Consider the following 27946-nt stretch of genomic DNA (forward strand, 5'->3'; position numbering starts at 1 on the left):
GTGCTTCCTATTATCTGTGGGCTTCATTATTTTCTTAATGATACCATGAATGGTGACCTAGGGCAGGTCCCCATTTGCCAGCAGGCCCGTGATCACCGGACCTCTGGTGTCCACTATATAAAATTTCTGGGGTGAGCTGGGAGAATTGTTTTAGTGACACTGAAGTATAATGGTTGTCAGGGCACAAGCTTCAAGTCATTGCACACAGTCAGTTTGGCAGTGGCTGAGCGTCCCATTCTGTGGCTACTACATGTAAAATGGAAAGAAATTTGCCCTCACACCAATATCTAGTTTTCCATATAATTCATGCTGTCCATGCATATATGGGCACATAATCTGGATGGTAGCAAAGGCTTCTGATGGTACCACTATGCCGATACATTCCTTGATGTTCATATATAGAGTGTTTGCTTAGTTTTTGCGTTGTTGTCATCCTCATCATTTCACTGTATAGCCTGCTTAGTCATTTTGTGTATCTTGTTTTGATGACAATTTGTATGTGCTCTTGATTGATTGGAATGCTTTGTAAATCTGCCCTCTGATTGTGAGACAATTGCTCTCTTAAACAGATTCTCAGTTCAATCTTATTCCTAATGATAGCGCAATATGAATTCAGATTCTCAAGAATTTCAGAATATTTCATGGTACAGGAGTCTCACAGACAACATTGGATAGACATCAGCTCAAAAGCATCAGGTCCCACTATGGTGAGGAAAACATTGCTTATCCTCATCTCCTGTTTTGCTATTCCATAAGGCCGTTAGACAGCCTTCACCGTGTTTAAGTTCTCAACACATTTCTTCTAATATTTTTCAATTTGTAGCTTTAACTTGAATCTTTATTGTTTTAAGCATAAGGAGCAACTTTCCATTCTAGATTTTATTAAAGCTTTTTTGAAGTTGGATTCCTAGGATTCCACTGTTTTGGAAAATTCAAAGCATTCTTTTTTCCTTCGTCTTGATCCTATACCTCTTTACCCATCTGTTTCCTTCCCTCCTCTGCTCCAGGGCAGCATAAAGATATAGCATAATTTGTTGTAATGCCAATGAACTAAGTAAAAAATCAGGTAGTTTCCTGCTCCTGATTTCTATCTAGTGGCAGGTAATTGAAAGTGCATGTTTGGTTGTTATCTTAGGACAGAATCAATTTGTTTATGATTCTATTTACAATCAATGAGCTTGCATTCATACATTCAAAAATAATGACTTGAATGACGTATTTAAAGGCAACTAGCACACGCGGAAAAATATCCCAACAGAAATTAGTGCCTTCAAGAGAAGAAGGGGAGAGAAACTCTGTTGCATTTGTGTAAAAGTTTATATTGATAAACTCATTGGAAGGAATAGCACAGTAGAATGTCTTGGTAATATTCCATGACATCATGGTGCAGGATGCCATTCAAGTTGAGGGAGCAACCTCTCAAACCAGCTCCACAATTCCTTTATCCCTCCTCACTTGCACCTACTAGCCAGGCCTCAAGAATATACCAGACTTATCTTGAAGTCTGGCTCCATAACTTCCTCTTGTTCAGAGATTGCCTGTTGTGCCAGCAATAGCCTCTGGTCGAACCTGCCAATGCTAGGGCTACAGAGCTGCCATCCAATGCTAGCTGGGACTCTCTCCTTTTTCCCAGCATTAAATAGCTGCAAAACGGCCAGCATTTTGTTGGGCGGACTCCTGACCAACTTTGTAGTTTTTGGGGAATATGGCAGGGCATTTGATTCTGCTTTCCAATTTTTTCTGACAAAGTGGACAATCATACATTTCCCCAACCAACGCCTATCGATGTGCAGACTCTTGGTATTCTCCTCACGACTTACTTTCTTATGTATCTCTTTGTATTGTTAGCCAATATGACTACAAAACAGTCAGCCCCTTCATCCAAGTCAATAATATAGATCATATATAGTTGAGCCCTCAATACTGATCGCTAAGGCACTCCACTAGTTAACAATTCACCAACCTGAAAATGTTCCACTTATCCTGAATCTGTTTCCTATTAGTTAGCCAATCCTCGCTCTTTGCTAATATTTCACCCCAACACCTTGAGCCCTCATTTTCTCCAACAGCAATCTTTTATGTAGCAATTTATCGAATGCCTTTTAAAAATCCAAATATACTACATCCCTTATCCATCCTGCTTGTTACATCATCAAAGAACTTCAAAAGGCTTGTCAAACACAGTTGCCCATTCATAATTGACTCTGGTTAATTGTATTATGATTTTCTAATGTAAGGTATTATCTTAACTGGTATATAGTTTGCAGCATTTGAACAAAGAAATTTGTTGGTCTTCTCCTGAATCTAGGGAATTTTGGAAGATTAAAAGCAATGGGTGGCGCAGTGGTTCGCACTGCTGCCTCACAGCACCAGGGACCCTCGATTCCGGCTATCTGTGGTGACTTTGCACATTCTTCCTGTGTCTACATGAGTTTCCTCTGAGTGGTCTGGTTTCCTTCCACATGTTAGGTGGATTGTCCATACTAAAAAATTGCCCCTTAGTGTCCACACATGTGCAGGTTAGGTGGATAAGCCACGATAAATGTACAGGGTTACGGAGACAGGACAGAAGGAAGGACCTGGGAGGGATGCTGTTTTAGAGAGTTAGTGCAGACTTGTTGGGTCAGATTGCTTCTTTCTGCATTGTCTGAATTCTATGGTTCAATGCATCCACTATTTCTAAACTACTTCCTTTAAGTGGTCTTCAAGGGACTTGGTCTCGTTAGTGATTTAAATTGTTTTCTACAATTCGAGGCATGCATTTTGTGGATGGGCTAAACTTAAACATGACTGGGACCAGTCTCCTGGCAAATAACTGTAGTTGTGGTTTGGCTTTAAACTAGCAGGTGTGCAGGTGAAGGAATAATTAAAAGTCCAAAAACAAAAGTCAAGACAATAGAGAAATGTAGTGATGCAGGTAAACACAAGCAGTGGGATAGGAAAGGACAAGAGTTTATCTGTAACAATGCATCTATGAATAAACTAATGCAGGCAATGGTAGTCAAAACAATTATAAACTTAGCATAGCCGTCAATAACAAATGCAGCCTCACAAAATTTCTGATTTGATTTGATTTATTATTGTCATGTGTATTAGAATACAGTGAAAAGTATTATTTCTTGCGCATGCATAACGTACATAGGGAAAGAAAGGAGAGTGCAGAGTAATAGCTAGGGTGGAAAAAAGAGCAACTTAATGCAAGGTAGGTCCAGTCAAAAGTCTGATGGAGCAATGAAGAAGCTGTTATGATATGAATAAAGCTTATTTTTGAGGGGAATATGTTTGCTAGTAGAAAATTAGAAATGCCTGGAGTGGGTCTTGAACAGCCTGTCAGTTCAAGAGTAAAGACGCAAATGTTTTGGGAGTAAACTACTCATGACAATTTGTTTCATTGATTATCCGAATCTATCTCCTTTTCTCCTGAAAGCACAGGTCCTTGCTGGATTACAACTCAATGACACAGCAACCCCGCTGGTACCTTTTGCAGGTGGTGGTGATTCTTCATGTTTGAACCTTCCCTTTGAGTGCTGATCAACTGGCGTTGGAGCCCTGGAGGCAGAAGAGCAGCGATTGATTCTTGTCTTAGCCGACATCCACACAGAGGAGGCTCCCATAAGAAGTCACATTGTTGTTGTTGGTGGTGGTGGTGGTGAGGGCGGGGGAGGAGTTTGACTGACATTTCTCCCTCACTGCCGAGGTCGGCCTTTGACGAGGCTAACGGCAGAGCGCGCGGCGGGCACGGGAGCAGAGCGCGAGGCGATGCTGCCGTTACTGGCGAGGCTGGAAGCTGAGGCCTGCTGCAGGGTAAGTGTCATGGGCCGGGAGGAGGAAGAGGGAAAGGAGCCTCCATCTCCTCACCTCTCCCTGCGTTTGTTAATAACGAAAGCTGAACGCGGCCGACGTAGGCCGCAGTTGCAGCCTCGGTATTTCCTACCAGAGCTCCAGTTGGGTATGTGCTCTCTCAGCTATTGATTAGGCTGCCCGGAGTGGGAGTGTTTTTGAAGGTTCACCCCGAGCCAGTTGCGCGCTGCCCGGACTCTCCTCGACTTTGTCGGTCTGTCGTCACTATTTCTTATTTTTTTTAAATTATGAAGTTTCTGGGGATTTTCACAGTAACTTCATTGCAGTGTTCATGTCAGCTTACTTGTGACTAATAAATAAACTTTAACTGTTTGCACCAATTAGAATATTAAAGGGCAGTTAAAAAAAAGCAAGTTAACAAATAGCTTAAATAAAAGCAAAATACTGCACATGTTGGAATCTGAAACAAAAGCAGAAAATGCTGGAAAATCTCAGCTGGTCTGACAGCATCTGGAGAGAGAACAGAGCCAACGTTTTGAGTCTAGATGACCTTTTGTCAGTTCCTTTCATGGATGAAAATGATGTGTTTTGAGGTGTAGCATACATGTCTGGTGAAAATAAACTACATTTTAGGAATAATAAAAACAGAAAATGCTGTAAATAGGCAGCCAATCTGGTAGCATCTGTGGTGAGACAAAGAAAAGGTTAATGTTTCACAGTCTGGGACCTTTCCAACAACAGGGAAAAGTTAGAGATTTCTCCATGTTCGAGAAACAACAGCTAGAGACAAAGTCAATGGTCACGTGGACAAATACAAATTAATTAACGAAAGACAGTTTGGATTTGCTAGGAGGAAAAAAATCATGTTCAATTTATTGAAAATTTTTGCAGAGCTAACAAAGGTTGATGAGAGCAGTGCTGTTGATGGCCTTTATATGGACTTTCAAGAGTCACTTGATACAGTGTCGCGCAAAAGACTTAAGAGCAAAGTTATCACTCATGGAATATAAGTGACAATAGTAACTTGGATATGAGATTGGCCGAGTGACAGGAAACGGAGAGTAACAGTGTTTTGGATGGAGGGAAGTGTGTGGTTGTTTTCCCCCGGTGTCAATACTGGGACCCTTGCTTTATCGAAGCAGACCTTCACATACAAAACTTGTGGATGTCGTGAAGCTTAGAGGCATTGTGAACTGAGTAGGATGGTGAAGATATTCCGATGTCTGAAAAAGCAGACTAATGGCAGATACAGGTGGCTTAGAATGGTGAAGCTCCAAGTATATAAAGTACTTGGGATACTTAAAAAAAATTAGGACACTAACACTAGCAAGCAAAATGAAGGAATATCGCAAGTGTTTTAAAAGTATATTAAGGGCAAGAGGGTAACTAGGGACAGTATGGAGCCCATTAGCAACCAAAGTGGAGCCAGAAGATGTAGATGATGTTTCAAATGAGTTTTGCATATATTCACTATGGAGAAAGATGATGTAGATATACAAATCAGGGAGGGAGACTGTGATATAATCAAACAAATTAGCATTGGGAGGGAGAAGGTATTAGTGGTTTTAGCAGGCTTAGAAGTGGACAAATCCACAGGCCCTGAAGAGATGTGTCTCAGGCTGCTGTGTGAGGCAAAGGGATGAGATTGCAGGGACGCTGGCGCTAATTTTCAAATCCACTTCAGCCACAGGAGAGGGGCCAGAAGACTGGAGAACAACTAATGTGGTAGCATTATTCAAGAAGGGAAGCAGGGGAAAGCCAAGTTAACACAGACCAATGTGTTGAACATCAATGGTAGCGACATTATTGAAAAAACTCTGAGGGACAGAATTTTCCTCCACTTGATGAGTCAAGGATTAGCCATGGACACTCAATGTGGCTTTGTCGGGGGAAACCACGTCTAATAAATTTGATTGAATTTTTTGAGTGGGTGACTAGATGTGTAGATGAGGGCAGTGCAGGTGAAATCTACATGCACTTCAGTAAGGCTTTTGACAAGGTCCTGAATGGGAGACTGGTCAAGAAGATCCAGGGCAATTTGGTAAATTGGATCCAAAATTGGCTTAGTAACAGGAGGCAGAAGGTGACGGTTGAAGGTTATTTTTGTGTCTGTTTTCCCGGGATCGTTGCTGGATCTCTTGTTTGTCGTCTACATTAATGATCTAGATGTGAAAATAGGGGGTATGTCAGTAAATTCACAGATGGCACGAAGATTGGTGGTATGCTAAATAACGAGGAGGAAAGCCTTAGATTACAGGATGACACAGATGGGCAGAATAATGGTAAATGGAATTCAACCTTAAAGTGTGAGGTGATACATATTAGAAGACTGAACAAAACAAGGAAATACTTACTCAATGGTATGAAATGCAGAGGACCAGAGGAACCTTAGGGTGATGTCCATTGATCCATGAAGGCAGCAGGACAGGTAAATAAGGTGGATAAAGAAGATATATGTAATACTTGCCTTCATTAGCCAAGGCATAGAATATAAGAACAATAACATTATGATGAACCTATATAAAACACTTGTTAGGCCACGGCTAGAGTACACTGTGCATTTCTGATCACCACATTATAGGAAGGGTTTGATTGCACTAGAGAGGGTGCAGAGGAGATTCACCTGTATGTTGCGTGTGCTGCAGCATTTCATTTCTGAAGAGAGGCTGGGGTTGTTTTCCTTCAAGCAGGGAAGGCTGAGAGGAGATCTGATTGTGATGTATAAAATTGAGGGACATAGGGTAGATAAGAAGTAAGTTTTCATCTTAGTAGAGGGGTCAATAACCAGGGAGGGTAGACTTAAGGTCTGAAGCAAGAGATTTAAAGGGAATTTGAGGAAAAAATTTTTCACCCAGGACACGGTAGGGATCTGGAACTCACTGCTGAAAGGGTAGTCGAGGTGGCAACCTTCAACATTTAAGAGCGTTTAAATGGGTACTTAAAATGCCACTTGAATTGCATAATACAGACCAAGTGCTGGAAAATGGGAGTAGAGAAAAGGACCAAGGAGTTATTCTGATGTCCTGACCAGCATTTCCTCAATGCCAACAAAGAACGTAAATGAACATTTATAAATAAAAACAGAAAATACTGGAAAAACTCAGTTCTGGCAGCATCTGTGAAGAGAGAAACAGAGTTTATGTTTGGAGTCTGTGTGACACCTTCAGAGCTTTGTTTTTATTTCAGATATCCAGCAGCCACTGTATTTTGCTTTTCAAAATGGTCATTTACCTCATAGCTGTTTGTGGAATATAAATAAATACAAACAGAAGTGCAAATGCAAATCAAATGTTTGGAGCCCCAACCTCATTTAAAAGTTTTATTTTTAGCTTTGTTCCAAAGTCAGGTTGAATTGTAATAATGCATTTACATAACAAAGTTAACATCAGTGTTAGTAAACTTGTGGTGTAAATCACTCTTGAAATATTTCTGCATTTGTAGATTTTTTTTAAATATTGTTGATTATAATGGCAATAATTTGAGCAAGCAATTGTATTAAGCTGACAATTTACCTTACGAAACAAAAGCAAACATTACTAACGTCCAAATGCTCTTGTAAGTTAGTACAACATATTCCTGCTGCAAGCTTTGAAATTTTAGGATCATACTCTGAGTATGATCTGTTTTATGAAAATTTAAATAGAAATTTTTGAACTTAGTTTTCCATTTGAAAGTAAGATCAAGATGAGAATCTTACACAATGCTATATCTAGCATTTAACAACAATTTGGTTGTTGAGTATGGAGTATAAAAATATTACAGTAACAAGTATCAACCTGAATGATTTGTTTGGATATGTTAACATAAGAACACAAGAAATAGGAGCAGGAGTACGCCATCTAGCCTTTCGAGCCTGCCCCACCATTCAATAAGATCATGGCTGATCTGAAGTGGATCAGTTCCACTTTCCTGCTTTCTCCCCATAACCCTTAATTCCCTTGTCTGTCACAAATCTATCTACCCGTGACTTAAATACATTCAGCAAGTTAGCCTCCACCACTTCATTGGGCAAAGAATGCCAGAGATTCACCACCCTTTGAGTGAAGAAGTTCCTGCTCAACTCTGTTCTAAACTGCTCCCCCCCCACCCTTATTTTGACGCTGTGCCCTCTAGTCCCGCTATCCTTTCTAGCCCCTTCATGTTGGATGTAGAAGTGAGGTTCTGCACAGCCAAGTTAGACTGAATTCTCAAAACTTGATGCCATTTGAAGAATCAACTTTTCCAAAAGGCGGCTGCTCTGACCTTTTCCCCGGTGGTGTTTTTTTTTTGCTGTGTTACAGTCATCTTTTCGTATGTATTCCACATACATTGTATTGCGTTGTGAGTGAAAGGAAGAAATTTACAAGACACATTCTCTTTAAGGTCCTTCCAAATTACTTTTTACATACCCATTGAGTTCATTTTGCTCAAATATCTCATGTTTTGTTATAATATTAATGCTGTTCATTGGTGTTTTGACCGCCACCCCAAATGCTTTTTTATTGCATCTGATTAAAAATGTCAATACATGTGCGTCTAACATTCTCTAACTTTATACTGAAGTGTTGTGATGCTTTTTCCTCAGAAGGTTGGGTACTTAAAATGCCTGACAATGAATTAGAACAAATTCCATACATTTACAACGAACTTCTTTGCTTCTGCAGCATCCTTAAGTCAGCAGCGTGACAACAGATTAAGTTAGCCATTGGCATATGAGATGATATTGCAGATTGATACCAAAATCTAGGCCATTTAAAACCAAGTACATACAGGAGGCCATAGATGGGTTTGTAGTATGTAGAATAGATGTCAAAAGCAATTATACAGATCAGTATCAAGTTTTTTTTATGGGAAGTGGGAGGGAATAGCTAATAGAAAGTATAACCTAAATGGTAAGATTTTTAAATGAGTAAAGAAACAGATTTAAATGTGTAACCATGTTAACTTTAAGAAATGTAGAAAAGAGTAGCCTGTTCTGCCCTCAAGACTATTCTACCATTCAGTTACATCATGACTTGACCTGCACTTGGATTTTGTTTACCTGCTTCTGTTCCTTTCATGCTCTTACCCAAGAAAATCAATCAATCTCAGTCTTGAAACTTACAATTGATTCAAAATCCATCCACAACTATTTGGATTAATACATTTCAGATTTTTACAATCCTTTGTGTGAAGAAATGCTTCTTTATTTCACTCTTAAATGAGGCAGCTCTAATCTTTAAGATTATTCTGCACTTCCCCAATTGGAGTGAATTATTTTGCATCAAATTCTTTTATTACTTTAAACAACTTGACTAGATTACTTGTCAAATTTGTAAATTCGAGAGAATTTGAGCAAAAGGATTTCTGGATTTTGTAATAGGAGCATTGAATATAAAAATGAGTAAGTGATTTTGAATGTCGAAATTTGAATTTGATTAGACTATATTTAAGTGTATGAGAACAAAGAAAAGTACAGCACAGGCCCTTTGGCCCCCTAAACTTGTGCTAATCGTGCTGCCCTAACTAGACTGAAAAAAACTTCCTGTCCTTACTTGGTCTGTATCCTGCTATTCCCTCCCTATTCATGTACCCATCCAGATGCCTCTTGAATGTTGCTAATGTACCTACTTCCACCACCACCTCTGGCAGTGCACGCACTCTGCGTGAAAAACTTCTTCTGCATATCTCCCTTAAACTTTCCTTGCCTCACCTTGAAATTGTGCCCGCTTGGAATTGACACAGTCACCCTGGGGAAAAAAAAACTTCTGGCTGTCACTCTGTGTATCTCATAATTTTGTAGACCTCTATCAGACCTTTCAGTGAAAACAATCCTAGTTTATTGTGTGCAGTTTTGGGCATCCTTTGATAAAATAGTACAGCCTATTACAGGGTACAATGAAGATTAACTAAAAATCTGAGAAGAAGAGGTAGTATGAAGAAATGTTTGAAAAATTGGCTTTTCTTATTGGAGAGATGGATAGACATTTTGAGCACTATGAAAGATTTGTAGCTGGTTGGCAAAGAGAAACTAGGAAATATAGACTGAGTGTTTCTTTAGAAGAACAAAGGTGTTTAGATATTTTTTCTAAATAGTGGCCTTGCTTCACTACAAATGCCTATTCAAGCAGGTAATATGCAATTTAAAATGGGATTGAATAAAGCTCATATTGTGTCCTTTTTTTAAAATTTAAAGCTTTCTATTTCTTTTTCTGTAGTTTATTCACAGGGTAATTGATGGCATTTGTGGACGCGCACTCCCTCGATTCCGGGATTATGGAAGTGTTTGGAGTCTGGTAGAATGGATGGAAGTCCTAGAGGAAACCTCTGCATTTGTGAAACATGCCAGTGGCAAGCATTTACCAGATGAAGAGGTTGGTGTATATATATATAAAATTTTCTTTGTTCCACTTCTTGAACTATTTCTACATAGCACATTTCAAATAGAGTGTAATAACATATAGATCATTAACTTTGAAAGAATAACCAGCCAACAATACTGTTTGCTTCATTTGGGAACAGCAAATTAATATTCAGTTTAGCCAGACAACAGTGTAAATAAATTTGCTGTTCTTTCTGTCAACTACTGTACCTTTTTATCTGGTATTTGAAAAGAACACAACTTTTAGAAACAACAAGTGAAATGCTTTTGGGGGGGGTGGGGGGCAGAGAAAGCACTTCACCCAATTGCTCCTTTCTGGTGCCTCAAATACCTACTCTTTCACCATGATCTGGTTAACATCTTCTTCCTTGGCAAAGATGGATGCGAAGTATTCACTTTATACCTCAGCTATACCCTGTGCCTCCATGCAGTATATCCCCTTTTTTGGTCCCAAATTGAGCTACTCCTTTTACCACCTTTTTATTATTTCTATGCCTATAGAGGGCTTTGAAATTCTCTTTAATGTTGGCTGTCAGTCTCTCTTCATGTTCACTCTGCTCCTTTTGTTTTTTCAGCACCCCTCTGAAAGTTTTATTTTCAGCCTGGTTCTCAATTGTTTTTTCTCTACCTGACATTGGCATAAGCATGCTTCTTCTCCTTTATTTTACTTTCTATCTCTTTTGTCATTCAGGGAGCTCTGAATTTCTTTGCCTTCCCTTTCCCTTTGTTATTTGCCTGAATAATCTCTTTGAAGGTGACCAATTGTTCAGCTACCATTTTTCCTGCCAATCTTTGCTTCAAGTTTATACAATCTAGATCTGTTTTTACTCATTTGAAGTTGTTTTTTCCCCAATCAGTTTACCCTTGTTCTTTGTTCTGTTACTGAACTTATGACATAGTGTCCCCTAAATGTTCTACTATTGACACAATCCACTTGTTCCCCTCATTCCCAAGAACTAAGTATAGCAGTGCCTCCTTTCATGTTGGACTGGAAATCTTAATTTGGTTGTCAGTGAGATTTTTAGCATGCGGAGAATTATTTAGTAAATGTTGTCCAATTGTATACTGCTGTAGCATTTTCTAGGAACTCCTGTCCTCTTCCCTTTACACTACTACTATTCCAGCATATTCACCATTTTAACTATTCACAGTAATTTCCTTCCTCCCTGCCAGTTAATGGCGTCTAACCAACATTGAGCAATATAATTACTTTTTTTTATTCCTTGGCTTTAACCAAATAAACTTTGTCATGATCCCCAGAACATCTTTCTCAAGGATTGCAAAGCTCTCCTTAATCAATACTGCCACCTCTCCTTTTTTTCCTTTCCTGTTCTTCCTGATCATCTTGTATTCAGGAATATTTAACACCCAGCCATGCCCTTCTTTGAGCCATGTTTCTGTTATACCTATAACATCATATTTGCTCATGGTAATCTGCACCTGTAACTTGCCAATCTTATTTACCACACACTGTGCATTTACAGAATTTAAACTTTCTAATTTTCACCCTTACAGTAATTTACCATTCCATGTTATAGTGCTATCTATTTTGTGTACCTTGGTATTCCTACCTGATATTATCTCCTGCTTCCCACACCCCTGTCAGGTTAGTATAAATCCTCCCAAGTAGCATAATCAAAACTCTGACCCACTTCTGTATAGATGCAACTTGCCCAGCCTGGACAGGTGCCATCTCCCCCAGAACTGATCCCAATGCCCAAAGAATTTAAAGCCCTCTGTCCTACACTATCTTTCCAATCACTATTTTTGTACTCATTTGCACATAGGAATGAGGAGAACTGGGAGTAGTCTGGAGATTACTACTTTTGGGATCCTGCTTTGTAATTTCCTAACTAACTCCCTATACACTGACTGCAGGACCACATCTCTCTTTCTACCTCTGTTCATATTAATGTAGACTGTGACTGCTGGCTGTTTATTCTCTTCTTCTGTGCTCTGCATCCACTTAGTGACATATTTGACTGTGGCTCTAGGAAAATAACAGGTCATGCTGGATTCAAGTCTATGTTCACAGAAACACATATCTATTCTTTTAACTATCAAATAACTTATCACTATTGTTGCTTTTCTCTTCCTTGTATCTCCCTCTGTACAGCTGAGCCACCCTAAGCTGTGGGGTGATTACATCCATAAATGTGCCATCTACAAAGTTCTCTGTCTCTTGCATGCACCACAGTGACTCCGGCTGTTGCTCAAATTCTGAAAACCGGAGTCCCAATTATGACAACTGATGACATTTCCTGCACAAACGGTTAGCCTACATAACCCAGAACGTTCATTCAGAAAGTCAGAATGACTATTATTAAACTCGCCACTACTAGCCTTCCAATAAGAATGCACCTTATGTTGTTAATGCTGATCGATCCTACCAATTTTCAAGACTGGTAGTAATAAATTTTACTTAAGACTCATCGGCCATTCGCTACTTCTTTTTAATAGCTAATAGTTCTATTATTTTTAATCTGTCAGTTATTTAGGCTCATTCCCTAAGCAACAATTCTCATCAGCCTGTCAATGTGTGACTTCTCTCTGATGTCACACCTTAATTTTTGTTTTTGAACTCTCACTGGTTTATAATCCCACTCAGCTCCTCTGAATTCCCGCTTTCTCTCACTGATTTTTAGTCTCACCCAACTGCCCTGAGTTCCAGCTTTCTTTCACTGATTTCTAGCCTCGCTCAGCTCCTCTGAATTCTCGCTTTCTGTTGCTGATTTCTAGCCTTGCTCAGCTCCTCTGAATTTTCACTTTCTTTCACTGACCTCTAGCCCCCACTTGGCTCCTTTGAATTCTCGCTTTTTTTCATTGATTTTTAGCCCCACTCAGCTCTTGCCTTGTTCATTCCTTTTGTCACATAGCTAGTGAGCATAAGTAAATATTACAAACAAATGGAAGAAAGTTTCATGTCCATTTTCAATATTTTTCTGAATATTGTTGAGGGTTTTTTAAAAATAAGTTTTTGGCTTCCACCAGGGATCGAACCTGGAAGCCAATTGGCAAGGCTTTGTACAAAATGTGGTGAATCTAGTGTTTATAGTCACTCTTCCTAATATTTCCTTTATATTGTTCTTTTTGTACCTGATTCATCCTAATAAGACCAATAACTCAATCCTGAATTTGCCCATATTGTGCCCTTTTTACTTTAAATATATCTTCGACCCGTATACCCTTCACAGTTTCAAATGTACATTTTCATAATGCTGCAATTTCAGCCATGGTAGGTTCTAACACAGAAGGAGGGATTTTGGCCCATAAAGGTTGTGCCAGCTCATTACTGGAACAATCTTAAACTTTTCCCACTGACATACTCTCTACCTTGCATTTTTGTCTGCTTCAGATATTAAACTGTTGGATAATTAGAATTTTATGAGCATAAAACAGCTTTGAATTTACTGTAAACTAGTTTGTCTCAATTTTCACATTTAAAAGAAATTTGTTTTTAACCATAGCACATTTTTTAATCCAGCGTGTGTTTGTAGATGATATTAAGGCAATCATAATTCTTGAAATACTCTATGCACGCACTAGAAGTACCTTGAATCTGAAAAATAAACTGTGGATCAAAATTTCTTGTGCTCAATAAACAGACTGGATTTTCTTTTCTGTTAGATTCTCCAGCTGCTGAATGGATTGAGTGCACCCCATCAAGAAGTAGTACTTAACTGTTTAAAAGGAAGAAAGGAGGAGCTTAAGTCAGCCTTAATTGAGAAAACAAATGCTATGTCGTCTGCGCAACTACAGGATTTTGACTGGCAGCTTAAGGTAGAAGATTAAAAGGATTCTGACCAGAGGAACAATGTTCCGTCGGCATTTTTTTAAGCTAAAATTTTTCTACAGTTGTCATAGTAATTTGTCCCCGGAATTGTATTCATTACTTCAGGTCAAGCCTTTAACATGGTATTTAAATTATTTCACTAATCAGAGCCACAAACAACATTCTCTATGTTATCCATCTTTCTCCATAACCTTCAAAAGGGCTGATCATAACATGGCTTCTGACAATACTTAGTTGAAATAAAAGACTTGCTTTATGTAACATCTTTCTGGTCAACCCAAGTTGCTTTACAACCAGTGAAGTACTTTGAGGTTTAGTCAGTGTTGCCCTGTAAGAAATTTGATAACTTATTTATGCACAGCAAGCTCCCACAAGCAACAATTAAGTAAATGATTAGAAAATTTGTATTAGTTAAGGGATAAATGCAGACTAGGACATCATGAGAACTCCTTGCTGTTCTTTGAATAGTACCATGGGATATTTTGCATACACCTGAGGGGTTGCAGCACTTTCTGGTTTGGTACTGTGACGTTTGCCTAGCTCATTAGCGCCAGTGCCTGTAGTAGGATTTGAACCTAGAACTTTTGATACGGAGGCAAAGATGCTCCATGGCTCTGTAGGTTTGTCCTTACTTGGTTTTAGTCTTATTCATATGATCATAGAGCGGGGTTTCTCTTCCCAGCTATGCGTTTCCAGAGTTTTCTAGGATTATCCTAAGCTCTCTTCTTCCACTTTATTCTGTCCTTTACAACATCATTGTGCCGTATCTGTGCACCACCTCCACCACTCTGTCTATCCTGGCAGATTGCCTAACATACAATCTTGGATGAATTTTAACTCCATCCAGTAAAATGATGGAAAGACTGAAGTTACTATCTTTGGTCACAATCATTTCTACCTTGTTCCTTTAACTCCAGCCTCATCTCCAGCACTATCTTGGGTTGAACCAGACTGTTCATAATCATGGGGCGATGGTCATTAAAGACGTTTCCAACCTAATCCTCTCCTTCACAACTCCTCCAATTCAACTCATCAACTGCTGACATCCTCAGTCATACTTTCATCATTATGAGGAGATGCCGGCATTGGACTTGGGTAAGCACAGTGAGAAGTCTCAACACCAGATTAAAGTTCATTTGGGAGCACAAGCCACAAGCTTTTGGAGTGCTGCCCCTTCATCAGGTGGGTGGGAGTTCTGTTCACAAACAGGGCATATAAAGACACAAACTCAATTTACAAAGTAATGGTTGGAACGTGAGTCTTTACAGGTAACCAAGTCTTAAAGGTACAGACAATGTGAGTGGAAAGAGGTAAAGCACAGTTTAGAGATATGTATTGTCTCTAGCCAGGAGAGTTAGCAAGATTTTGCAAGCCCAGGCAAGTCATGGGGGTTACAGATGGTGTGACATGAACCCAAGATCCCGGGACCTCAACCGGGATCTTGGGTTCATGTCACACTATTTGTAACCCCCACAACTTGCCTGGGCTTGTCAAATCTCACTAACTCTCCTGGCTAGAGACAGTACACATCTCTTTAAACTGTGCTTTACCTCTTTCCACTCACATTGTCTGTACCTTTCAGACATGATTACCTGTAAAGATTCGCATTCCAACCATTATTTTGTAAATTGAGTTTGTGTTTTTTATATGCCCTGTTTGTGAACAGAACTCCCACTCACCTGATGAAAGGGCAGCGTTCCGAAAGCTAATAGCTTGTGCTACCAAGAGAACCTGTTGGACTTCAACCTGGTGTCATGAGACTTCTTACTTTCATCATTGTCAGACTTATTTGCATCTATGGGGCATAGTGGTTAACGCTGCTGCTTCTCAGCTCCAGAGACCTGGGTTCAATTCTGGGTGATTGTGGAGTTTTCACATTCTCCCCATGTCTGTTTGGGTTTCTTCTGGATGCTCCAGTTTCCTCCCACAATCCCAAGCGGTGCAGCTCAGTTGGATTTGCCATGCTAAATTGCTTCTTAGTGTCTCTAAATGTGTAGGTTAGATGATGGTAAATGTGTGGGGTTATGGGGATAGAACATAGAACACTACAGCACAAACAGGCCCTTTGGCCCACAAGTTGTGCCGATCATACCCATACCTACCAGGCCTATCTATAACTCCCAATCCCATTAAATCCCATGTACTCATCCAGAAGTCTCTTAAAAGACCCCAGCAAGTTCACCTCTACCACCACCGACGACAGCCGATTCCAGTCACTCACCACCCTCTGAGTGAAAAACTTACCCCTGACATCTCCTCTGTACCTGCTCCCCAGCACCTTAAACCTGTGTCCTCTCATAGCGACCATTTCAGCCCTGGGAAATAGCCTCCAAGAATCCACCCTATCTATACCTCTCAACATTTTATAAACCTCTCTCAGGTCACCTCTCAATCTTCGCCTCTCCAGGGAGAAGAGACCTAGCTCCCTCAACCTATCTTCATAAGGCGTGCCTCCCAATCCAAGGCAACATCCTTGTAAATCTCCTCTGCACCCTCTTAATAGCTTCCACATCCTTGTAGTGAGGTGACCAGAACTATGCACAGTACTCCAAGTGGGGACAAAAGTTGCAGCATTATCTCCCAACTCCTAAACTCAATCCCTCGATTAATGAAGGGCGGGGGAGAGGGCTTGTGTAAGATACTCTGTCAGAGAGTCGGTGCAGACTCAAAGAGCCGATAGGCCTTCTGCACTGTATTCTATGATTCACTCTACACCATCCCTGGTCTCCCAAACTATTATCTATAAACTTGGCAGTGGCCTTGCCCACATTTGTCTTTGTAACTTCCTATGTGTCAGCCTTTTGCCATCAGAAACATTTTTCTTCTGATTCTGACATATTTTGTATTTGATTTTTGGCCTTCATTGGTAACTGTGCCTTCAGATGCCTAGGACCACTTTGGAATTCTGTCCCTGGATTTCTGCATTTCTCCACCTCCGTTTTCTCTTTTTAAAACCATCCTCTTTGAATATTCCTCTTAATCACTCCTTGAGTTAGTATTAGTTTCCTTCATGTTCAGTGTACCTGCCAACTATTATGAGCAAGATTTGGCACAACCTTGCTCAGTCAAATTTCTACTACTTAAAATGAGTTTTAAATAAAATTTTAAGATATTTGCTTCAGCATTTTTGAAATTATGGCATTTTGGTGGAATAGATAGGGAGAAACTGTTTCCACTTGCAAGTAGGCCAGTAACCATAGGACATGGATTTAAGAAAATTAACAAATTCCATTAAAAGAGGAGACCCTTTTTTAAGCCATGTGTTATAATGTGAAATGCACTGCCTGAAATCATCATGGAAGCAGATTTGATCATCGTTATTAAAGGAAAGTGGGTAAGCATTTAAAGGAAAAAGTTGTAGCTCTATAGGGAAAGAACAGATGAGTTGGACTAATAGCTTTTACAAGAGCTAGCACAGGCACAATGGATCAATTTGCTACCATCTGTGCTGTATGATTCTTTATATAATGGGATTAAATACATCCTTTGAATCGTGTGCCTTTTTAATTCATTTTATTCAAATGTCTATGCGAACACCTGATCCTTGGCTTGATATTTTGCTTAGAGTGGTGAATATTAGCTGAAGACTGATCTTCCACTTAATTGTGCAGTATGCTCAATTGACCAGAATATATCAATAAAATTTAAGATAATCAATTAATAGATTGCTTCTATCTCAATCTATGACAACATTTGGAGAAAATTGTAAGATAAAATTTATAAACTTTATTGAGGTCCTTTCCCCGCCTCTCTTGCCATTACCTTGCCTTTAACAATGTTTGACCCTAATCTGTACTTGATCTTGGCGTAGAGTGCAATGTCAAGGGAGATTGACAAGTGCTTTCTAAACTTCAAATGCATGTGTACATACTCGCATAAGACTCCTGATTATCTTTGTCTCAAACAAGTGACAGCAACTAGATGTACTATCACAAAACACAGAGTGGAGAAGAGAAGGAGGGTCGCCTATATATTCTGTCCCAAGAATCAACCCCAAAATTGTAGATTTATTTGCAAAAAACTTAGTTACAAACCGTTCTGTCAAACTTGGGGTCAATTCGGTTCTGGATAAGTTACAGTATATCCTTTTTGAGCTGATAGACATCACTAAAAGTAACCTAATTACAAATAAGCAGTTGGTTTAGATAGTCAATGGAATTTCTATTGGTTAGAACTCAGTATAGTTTGAGTAAATTTAATTAATCTAATATTGAACAATGACAGAATGTGTTACAGCAGGAATGTTGCTGAGTACATCATTAGAATTTAAAGAGAGTTATGACTTGATTGCTTTGAGATAATGGAAACTGAAATACTGCTGTTATACTTGGAAAAAATGGAAAGACAACCAGCTGTGTTTCATAAATTTAGCTTCTTTAGTATACCAACAAAGTAAGTTTATATGTCACTGAATAAGTGCAGTTTAAAAATTTATTTTGAAAGTATAGTAATGTATCTTAATTCAGAGCTGGAAGATTGATAATTGCCAGCACAATTAATTTCCCTAGAAAATTCAGGAAAGATGTGGTAAGCAAATGTTGTGTCTGCCAAATGGGAGAAGAGAAAACAACATAGGAGCAAAGACCATCTGAATTGTGAAAAACATTGGTTTGTAATCAGCAGCCAAGTTTTCTTGAAGATACTTCAGCAGCTGCAATAGAGTTTAAATGTTTCTGTCTCATTCCCAAGAAGCCTAAATGGATTGTGATAAAATAAATAGTATTGTCATTTTAGGTACTTTTATGTTTTTTTATATATCTTAAACCAATGAGTACTTTAACATTAACGTGTTAAAGCTGCTTGTTTTATTAGACATCAAAACAACTGCAAGAAATTTCCATTTTATAAGGCAGCACAATCTAGGTGTAGTTGTTTAAGTGAACACTTCAAAGTGCTTCTTCTATTTCATTTTCACAAGGTATGCTGTTTAATTGATAGATTGTTGGAACTTTTAAATGGTAAATTAATTATGCTGTTAAGTAGCTGATGCATACCTGCTGTATGAAGTGTTTTGGATATTTGTACAAGAAGCTGAATATGTGTGCAGGCTATGGGTGATCAACTAGTTTTTCATGAGTAAAGTGCAATATTCAAATTGTGTTTTTAGATTTCATCAGTTTTATTCAATTGAAGGGGAGATTCAAATTTGAATTTGCAAAGCTCATTTAGTTTTTTTTTACAGTTACCCCTATCGAGTGATAAAATTGCCTTTCTTCAAACACCGCTACTGAATCTTGACCTTGATGTCAGGGAAAATGGAGTATTGAAGCCAGTTTCCATTGAGATGGACAAAGAAGAACTGCAAGTCCTCATTCACTCTCTGGAAGCAGCAAATAAGGTAATTGCATAATTAAATCTGCATCTGTATGCTGCCTGATAATTTTTCATTTTTTCACAATTTGCTGTTTTCTGAATGTGGCAACTTGTATTGAAATTGAGGTACATAGGCACCATTAAATTTAGGATCATTTTTTCAATTGGCTATTTTCATCAATCCAGTAGTAAATGTTGGTAAGCCATACTTCCAAAGTATAATATAACTGGGCATAATTCTATTCTTGCCTGAAATCCAGGTTAATTATTTTAGTTAGAAGTAAATATAATTAAAAGGAAATGTACCAATCATTGATTTTTAAAATTTTTTTATGGGATGTGAACATCGCTGGATAGGCCAGCATTTATAGTCCATTCTTAATTGCCCTTGAGAAGATGGTAGTGAATAGCCTTTTTGAACCTCCACGTTGTTACAATGATTGGAAAGCCTAGACTGATTGAGATTTACTTACAACCTCATCACTAACCACAGACATATTGAACTGTTTAAAAAAGACCTGTTTTTGTTTTAATGCAAGAAGAACAATGAAGGAAGTGTTCCAAGTCAGGCTGGTTTGTCACTTGGAGGGGAACTTGCAGGTGATTATGCTTCCATGCATCTGCTGCCTTTGTTTTTCTAGAATGTAGAGGGTACAAGCTTAACAGCTGCTGTCAAAGGGATCTTGGTGAGTTGCTGAGATCAGCTGACACAGTACATATTGGGAATTGAGGTTGAAACTTTCCGATTGGAGTAGCTCTGCAACAACAGTAGGGACACTTGCCAATGAAGATTGGCTTATTTATGATATGGAAACACAATGCTGATCCAAACCTGGTAGCATGTTTAAAGACAAAATTATATTCCGTTTTTGAACTCCAATTATTGTGTGCACTGTGATATTAGCGTACCTTTGATTTTTAATTCATGCTCACAGCCTTGGGTGATGTCATTGTTGGGAGGAGAAAAAATAACCTCTGGGTAGGTCAGGTCACAGGGGTTTCAATTTAGAGCTGCAGATTTGAATTTTTAGTTTTAGAAGGGACAGTAAGCTAAAAGGAAGTATTTTTTCCCTCTCCCTGTTGTTTTGAAAATTCTGTTGGTTAGCTGAAAATAAGATCCTGTTTTCCTGAAGGGTGAAAATCTCCTGTTGTTGGGGGCTGTACCTGAGTGTCTCTGGTGTTTTGGAAAACTATCTTTTCTTAAACGGTTCTGAGTCTCAAGATCATTTTACTGCAGAATTCAACTTACAGCCTTGGGCCCAGTATCACATGAGCATCAGTCTCTGCTGTGTTAAACCTATGAAAAGGGTTTTTTGTCTATGGGATTGGTTTGATTGGAACATTGTAGAGATTTTTATTAAGGGTTATCATGATTATTTGTTTCTTGTTTGTAATTGATAAAAGTTCTTGCTAATTTTCTTACTATACATGTTAACTATATTCTTAAATAAAGTTTGTTTGATAAAAGCTTTCTAGTGGGCCACTTGAATCATATCTGAAGTGGAACATATGTTTATCCTAACCAAATTCAAAATGCAAAACTTATGATTCAGGTGGGTTTCATGAAACACTTCAGAATTTCTGACCTGAACCATAACAGCACCAAGTTTTTTTTCTTCCACACCGTAAGTGCTGACTGAGAGAATTTGATTTGAAGACTAAATTAACATTGATAGAAAATTTATTTTAACCTATTTTGGCAGGTTCAGGAATTAATAAAAGAAGTTGTGATGTTGAAATACTTTATTTTAAAATTATTTCATTCACGTTTGCTTTTGGATCCATGCACAGAATGGAAAAAAAAAGCCAGGTGATTCTATGTCATGTTTTATCAATATTTTAGTTATAAATTTAGAATTAAAACAAGAATTTTACAGCATATTGCTTTGCGTGGAATATATCACAATGCTAGTCATTTTCAACTTTACTATATTCAAGTAGCTGTGCTGTTAATTAAGGCCACAGCCCTGTGTGTGAGAAACTGAGCTTTTTGAGTTTATTCATATTGATTGAATGTCTGAAATGCTATCCAAATGCTGGTCCAGGCTGGTATTAAAAATACTGATGACAAAACTCAATTAGTGACTGTTTTAGATGCTCTGCAAAATCCTTGAGATCTGAAAAATGAAATTTGAATCATATTGTCTATTGCTACTACATTAATAATGTCAGTCTGCAATTGCACAAGTGCGTCTTCCAGTCGGAAAAGGGCCTATACTACGTCTCATTTCTGTCACTGCAACTTGCATTGTTTGCAGCACAGCCATAATTTTCTCAGTGTACGTACATGCTCTCTTCCACCTTCTTCCATCGAGAAAAAGATTGAAAAGTCTGAAGATCACATACCAGTCAAACAGCAGCTTCTTTCCTGCTGCCACAAGACTTTTAAATGGACCTATTATAGATTAAGCTGATCTTTCTCTTCATCTGATCTATAATCGCAACACTATATTCTGCACCCTCTCGTTTCCTTCTCCCTATCTACTCTATGAATAGTATGTTTTGTCTGTATAGCACACAAGAAACAATACTTTTTACTGTATTCCTATATATGTGACAATAATAAATCAAATCAGAAAATCCTTAATTAAGGTAGTGAATTCCATAATTATGCTGAAATTTAGAGAAAATTGTTTGAAGTAAAATTTAGTCTATACCACTTTATTGTCTTAGTCTGAACAGTAAAAATTAATTTTTAAGTCTGTCTTAAGAAAAAAGATATTTTAATTACTTTAAAAGTTATTGTACCACAAATCAAATACTTATTCCAAATGCTATTCAAATTTGTGATTTTCAGTAATGCACATTTTGTATGTACTTTTGTGCTCCTCAATGTGAGGTATAACTAGCTGGAGGATGGATTTTCTGCTTTCATGTAAGAGTATGTGAAATCATGAATCATGCACATTTTGGTGTGCAAATAAACTTATGTCTACATTGCCATTGCAAAGTACCTTCAATTCAAACTGAGAACAACCTTTACTGTTCATTTCCAACACTGCTCATTGTGGACATTTTGTTAAAGACATACATGGATTGAAACATCAAGATCAGTTAATTTTGAATCTTTGTTATTATTTTCGAGCTGGGATTGATCACTAGCATCAAATGTATTCTTATTACACTGCAGGCTTTTTTCGTAGACTGCCTAATCATGCACTAGCATTGCTGAATGTGTAATCTATGAAAATTGGATTTACCTTTTTCTGTTTTTATTTTCATTTTGCTAACTGAACATTTCTTTGCAACAAAGGTGAAAACAATCTCACTGCTTGAAACTGGGATTAGTATAGTCTGCACTGTGATCCAAAGAGAAAAATAGCTTGCTGAAAGATTTTTGTCAACCTTCATTGTTAATGGTATTCAAAATGAGATTGCTTTTTGCTTATTGAAAATGACTAAATGATATCCTGTAGCCTGCTTCACCAAATTTGGAGGTATTTCCTATCACACAAGTTCCTAATCTCGCTCTTATTTTTGTTATCACTCTCTCCTCCTTTGTTTTCCTTCCATTGTATGTGTTTCATATGCTTCTTTTCATCACCTCTACATTTGTTTGCACTTTTTCCTCTTTATGAGCATCTCCTTTCTTTGATCCAAAAGTACACAATGTGCATGGCAGAAAACCACAAATTTGAATAGCATTTGGAATAAAATAAATATTTGATTTGTGGTCCAGTTTTGTTGTTGATACCTAAATGGTTCCTTTCAGTGCCCCATTTTGATAAAAATTGAAATGGCTTAATTTCTTACTACATTTTCAGCAGTGAGACAGCAATCAAGCAGTGAATGCCACTCCTTGGAAAAATCAACCCATAATCTTGGCTAATGTTTAGTCAGTACTGAGAGAGTGCTGTGCTGTCTTTTTACTGAGACATTAAATGAGGATCTGATCAGGCTGATATGAAAGATCTCATGGCGCTATTCAAAAAATGATATTGGGCTTATTGCAGTGATATGGCAAACATTTATTCCTTAAGCTATGCCATTAAAACGGCTTAATAATTTATCTCAATAGTTATTGGACCTTTCTGTTCGCAAATTGCCAGTGTGATGATGAATGCACTTTGACTGTAATTCATTGATTGTAAAGTGTTTTAAGGGCACCCTGACATGTCACATTTGTGACTAGATGCAAGCTTTTAATAATTGAGCATGATGTTAAGGAAACTGGAAAGCATGTTGCAGATGAAGTATTAGAAAGAGTTAACAGAAAAGTTTATTTCAATGACTAATTTGCAGTTTTATTTTAATTACCAGGGCACACTAATTAAATTAAAATGTATAAACATTTAAATGAATTAATTGTTATCACAAGGAAGATCCAAAGCAGTTGCTGAAATCAATATAATTGAAAAGAGGATAAAAGACTGAACATTTTCGATGACCTCCTTCAATTCTCAACAGTGCGTAAACAGTCCTGGAAGGAGAAGATAGTGAGGCATAATTCATCCTGCAAGCCTTGAAAGGCTATTTCAATCAGAATATTTTACTGTTCGTCCCACATGAAGGCTTTTCTTAAAGATAAGATTCCAAAAGCTATAATTTGTAAATTGTAAAGAACAAGCCTGTTCTTTTCTGATAGCAAAATCAATTTTTAGGGTGTATCTGGGCTCTTAAGATTGTTTTTTGTTGTTTAAATTATGATATGTCACATTCGAGTAATATCTGTGGTTTACACTATAATTTACTTGTCATCTTTTTATTGTTTGAAAAAGCTTACAGAAGTTTATCTTAATTTGCTATCAGTTGCCACATATGAAAACCAATAGAGATATGTTTGCTTTAGTTTTTGAAGAAGCTGTCGTAACTGTTCTGAAGTGAGATTAATGTATATCCATCTAATATTATGGAAGTTGTTTTTCTAATGTAATATACCTTCTCTGCACTAACGGGAACATGTAGAGAAAATAGAATGTGTGTTTAATTTCAACTTAAATTTATTTAAATACAGAATCTTATGGAGGGTATTCAAATATCTGTAGTGTAAAATTTGAACAAAAGCAGCATTTACATGTTTGATGAGAAGTGGATGTAATGGTTTATATTCCCAATTGTGTTTCCTAATATCTTTGATTTTGAGCCTTTAAGAAATGTGTGAACAATACCTAGTTTAATGTTATTTATTATTGCCACAAGTAGGCTTGCATTAAAACTGCCATGAAGTTACTGTGAAAATCCATTAGTCGCCACACTCCAGCACTTGTTCAGTTACACTGAGGGAGAATTTAGCATGGCCAATTCCCCAATAAGCTAGGTGAATTCACTCATTTGTAATGGTCTGCCTGATATGCCTGTAATTTCTGGCCTGATTTCTCATTGGCCAGAATGAAGTTGGTTTTTAAGTTGGCAGTCTTTCATTTTAAATGAGGTATTAAGTAAGCTGCAGGAAACTGTGGATAAGATAAGAAATTTATGTGAGCAATCTTAGTCTGTCCCCATACAAACCAATTGCAGTACCACTGACGAGATTCGCTAAAATATTTCAGCAATGAATTCAAAACACATTTGCCAATGTTTCCTTTGGTGGTATGCTTGAAGACATTAAAGTAATGAATGCTACAAAAAACCCTTAGCTGGAAATCTTCGGCCATTCATACCGCAGGGATTCTCCAATTCTGTTGGCAGCACACCCCTGTCTGTGAGTTTCCCACTGGTGTGGGGCGATGTCAGTGGAATTCCCATTGACAGTGGTGGGATCAGAGAATCTTGCCACTAGCAAACTATGGGCCACCTCCCGCCAGCAGGAAAAACACAGCTGGGGCCCAGAGAATCTCACCCATATGTCTGAATGAAGATATGTTACTATTGTATTGGTAAACTTTCTAAATTAGTGGAAAATGATAGTTCCTGAATGTATATGCAATATGTCTGTGTATTTCTTTAAAATAGCAACTGTTTTGGCACATGTTCAATTATGTCCCAGCCTTAAAATTACAAAATTCTCTCTTGACAGGTTGTTCTACAAATAAAATGACTGGAGGTAATCAGTGCCATCTATTTCTATAACATTTCAGAAGAGACTATGAACTACTTGGAGCTTTGCACTGATACTGAAGTGAAAGAGAATAATTGCATCATCAAGATCCCATGAATAAAGTCAAGCCTGGAGAACTGTCAGATACTTGAAAACCTGTTTTATTCTTTAAAATGTTTAGTTAGCTTTTGACTCAGCAGAGCCAAGGATGTTGGACATACTCAGCATCTGATACAATAACTAGCCACAGTAATTGAAATATACAGTATTAAAGTTCTTACTTTGTCTTTCTTTATTCGTTTATGGGATGTGGGTATCACTGACCAGGCCAGCAATTCTTACCCATCCGCAGTAATAGACCTTGAAAATGTGCTGGTGAATGCCCTCTTGAACCGCTGCAGTCTGAGTGATGATCTGCAGCTTCTTTATATATTTATTACTGATTCAAGAGGTTTGAAGAGAAAGCTTTAACTAAGGAAATAACTTCATTTCCAAGATTGTGGTATCAGGTGTTTCATGATTGTTCGTGTAAATTTTACAACTCAACTTTCTGCATAGGAAGAAACTGCAATTACTAATTTTGAGTGAATTGTCTAGTAACACATTGCAATTGGCACAATCCTGCAACTTCTTGAGAATTGATTATCTTTTGAGAATAGGAAGAGAAATATATAATCAGAAAAAAGAATCTTGCAGATCTGTATTTATATTCTGTGCACACTCATTCTTCTATTTGTAAAATATTTACCCTTTTAAAGTTACATATTTTAAGCCAGTTGTTTTGTTTGTATTGCTATTGGCTTGCACTGCTTCCTATGAATATTCTGTTCTAAATGTGACCTGTTTTAGAGTTGGAAGTACCTGCTATGATACTGTTGCTACAGGGCATGTAAATTACCTCTGCAGTTTGAGAAGTCATGGCCTGTCGATGGGCAAGTTTAAAGTCAAAGGCTGTTAGAGAAAGTGGAACTTTGTCTAACTTCCAACACTTCATTAGCAGCTGATACCCAGAAATTGACAAATTGTGAACAATCTGATTTTTGTTGTCTCCCCTGCAGTAAACAGACTTGCTCACTGTCTCTGCTGCAGCAACTGATGCTTCCCCTATTCGATTCACTAAATTGCTCCATCTTACTGAATTGTGCTGCAAGGACTCTTGTCCTCGGTGTATAAAAGGCCATGAATTCAGACAAATGAAAACATTTGTACATGTTTGGTTCAATGAAAGATTGTTTGAGGGAGGAAAGGGAAAAAGGTTTAGCTGGGGATATGGATGATAACTCTTGTGGGAAAATGAGAGCATTTAGGGAATCTTGCTCCTGAAATAATCATGTTGAAACTATCTACAACATAAAACCATGACTTGTGGACAAAGTTCTAGCATTTAAGTCAAAATTAGTACCAATCAATAAATCTTGATCTTATGATAAAAACAGTGATACCTGATCATGTTAATTAAATATGAGTGAGGTATTTATAGAAAGTTAAAGTGGGATAATCTATGGATGAAATTTTTTTGAGTTTTGACGTTTTCTTTTCTCTGACGGAGAGGCGATGACAGTCGTTACTCTCTGGTCTTTGCTCATCCTGCTTTAATCGGTTGTCAGAGGTACCTGTGTTTGAGTCATGCTAGTATTTGATTTTCTTCCCTCCCTCATAACAGTGCAACTATTGAAGTTAGCTTTGAATCTGTGTCCCACTACTTTGTGGACAGCAGAACTCTGTGTGATTCTTTGTCCACAATTATTCCCTTCTGACTGGACAAACTGCATAAATAAATTTCTAACTTGGAGGAGTTTGCTAGAATGTAATAGAAAAGTTTCATTTGGAAAGCCTGAACTCTGTTGTTGTGCAAGGGTCTTTTCACTGCCTTTTGTCCCAACTGAAACTGGATGTTGTCAATTTGACTTGGTCTAATCCATCCTTTTAACTAGAGGCATTTGCTACACTAATGAGTTAACTTTACCCTTACCCTTTGCCCTTGTAAGGCAATCTGCTGAATTCAGTCTCACTTTTATTTTGAGAATTAGCATAAAATGCACTGATGTCTCTGAGAGGGAAAGCCATACAAGCAGTTTTCCAAATTGTAGTGTTACATGGATCTTAAACTGATCTTCCTAATATTGAAAAAACTATTTCAGTTTTTCAGATTTTGGTTGTATATGTCCATCTGAAAAATGGAGACTGCCTATTCCTGATAATAAGAAAGATTTGTCCACATGTATACTGCTTAGCAAAACACAAGTCCCTGTTGTTCAATATTTGTCATCTTGTTGAATAAATGTTACAAATTAAACTGGAAAGTTGACATTTAGAATCATTTGAACTTCTTTTTGATTGCTATTTGTTATTTCACATTGTTGGGGAGCTGGGAGAAAAATATTGAGAGTAAAACTTCCTTCCCCCATTGTTAACGATGCAAACCGGAAGACTATCTGCTATATCTAGCTTGACTCAGCAAGACATGGAGAATCAACATCCTTTTTTTACAACTCTTTCCCCCTTACGTTTCTGTCATTGGGAGCAGCAGAAGCTGAGCATCTAACCTCTTGAATGTCTTAAAATGTTCACTTTTTAGATGTCTGAATAAAATCTGATATAATTCCCCTCGTGAACACATTGACTCCCACGTTTGGTTACCATGCAACATTTCATTTCTTATCAAAGTGGTCATTCCTCAAATGTCAGGCATGACTGTGCCATGGTTGTTTGGCTGCAGTGA

The 27946-nt window shown here is 37.9% G+C and overlaps 1 protein-coding gene across 1 annotated transcript; it reads left to right on the top strand.

Moving 5' to 3' along the window:
* The first annotated feature begins 3658 nt into the window (after positions 1 to 3658).
* Positions 3659 to 27946, top strand: commd8 (COMM domain containing 8). Its single transcript, XM_080188056.1, has 5 exons — positions 3659 to 3804; positions 9978 to 10133; positions 13769 to 13921; positions 19117 to 19272; positions 25204 to 27946. The coding sequence occupies exons 1-5, from the start codon at positions 3760 to 3762 to the stop codon at positions 25222 to 25224; spliced, it is 531 nt and encodes a 176-aa protein (XP_080044182.1). The 5' UTR covers positions 3659 to 3759; the 3' UTR covers positions 25225 to 27946.

This window comes from Carcharhinus amblyrhynchos, chromosome 1 (genome assembly GCF_965287045.1).
Source record: "Carcharhinus amblyrhynchos chromosome 1, sCarAmb.v2.hapA, whole genome shotgun sequence".
Classification (NCBI taxonomy): domain Eukaryota; kingdom Metazoa; phylum Chordata; class Chondrichthyes; order Carcharhiniformes; family Carcharhinidae; genus Carcharhinus; species Carcharhinus amblyrhynchos.

Coding starts and splice junctions, on each gene's coding strand:
- commd8 (XM_080188056.1), top strand. CDS start 3,760: ATGCTGCCGTTACTGGCGAGGCTGGAAGCTGAGGCCTGCTGCAGG. Junction 3,805..9,977: donor AAGCTGAGGCCTGCTGCAGG/GTAAGTGTCATG, acceptor CTTTTTCTGTAG/TTTATTCACAGGGTAATTGA. Junction 13,922..19,116: donor ATTTTGACTGGCAGCTTAAG/GTAGAAGATTAA, acceptor TTTTTTTTACAG/TTACCCCTATCGAGTGATAA.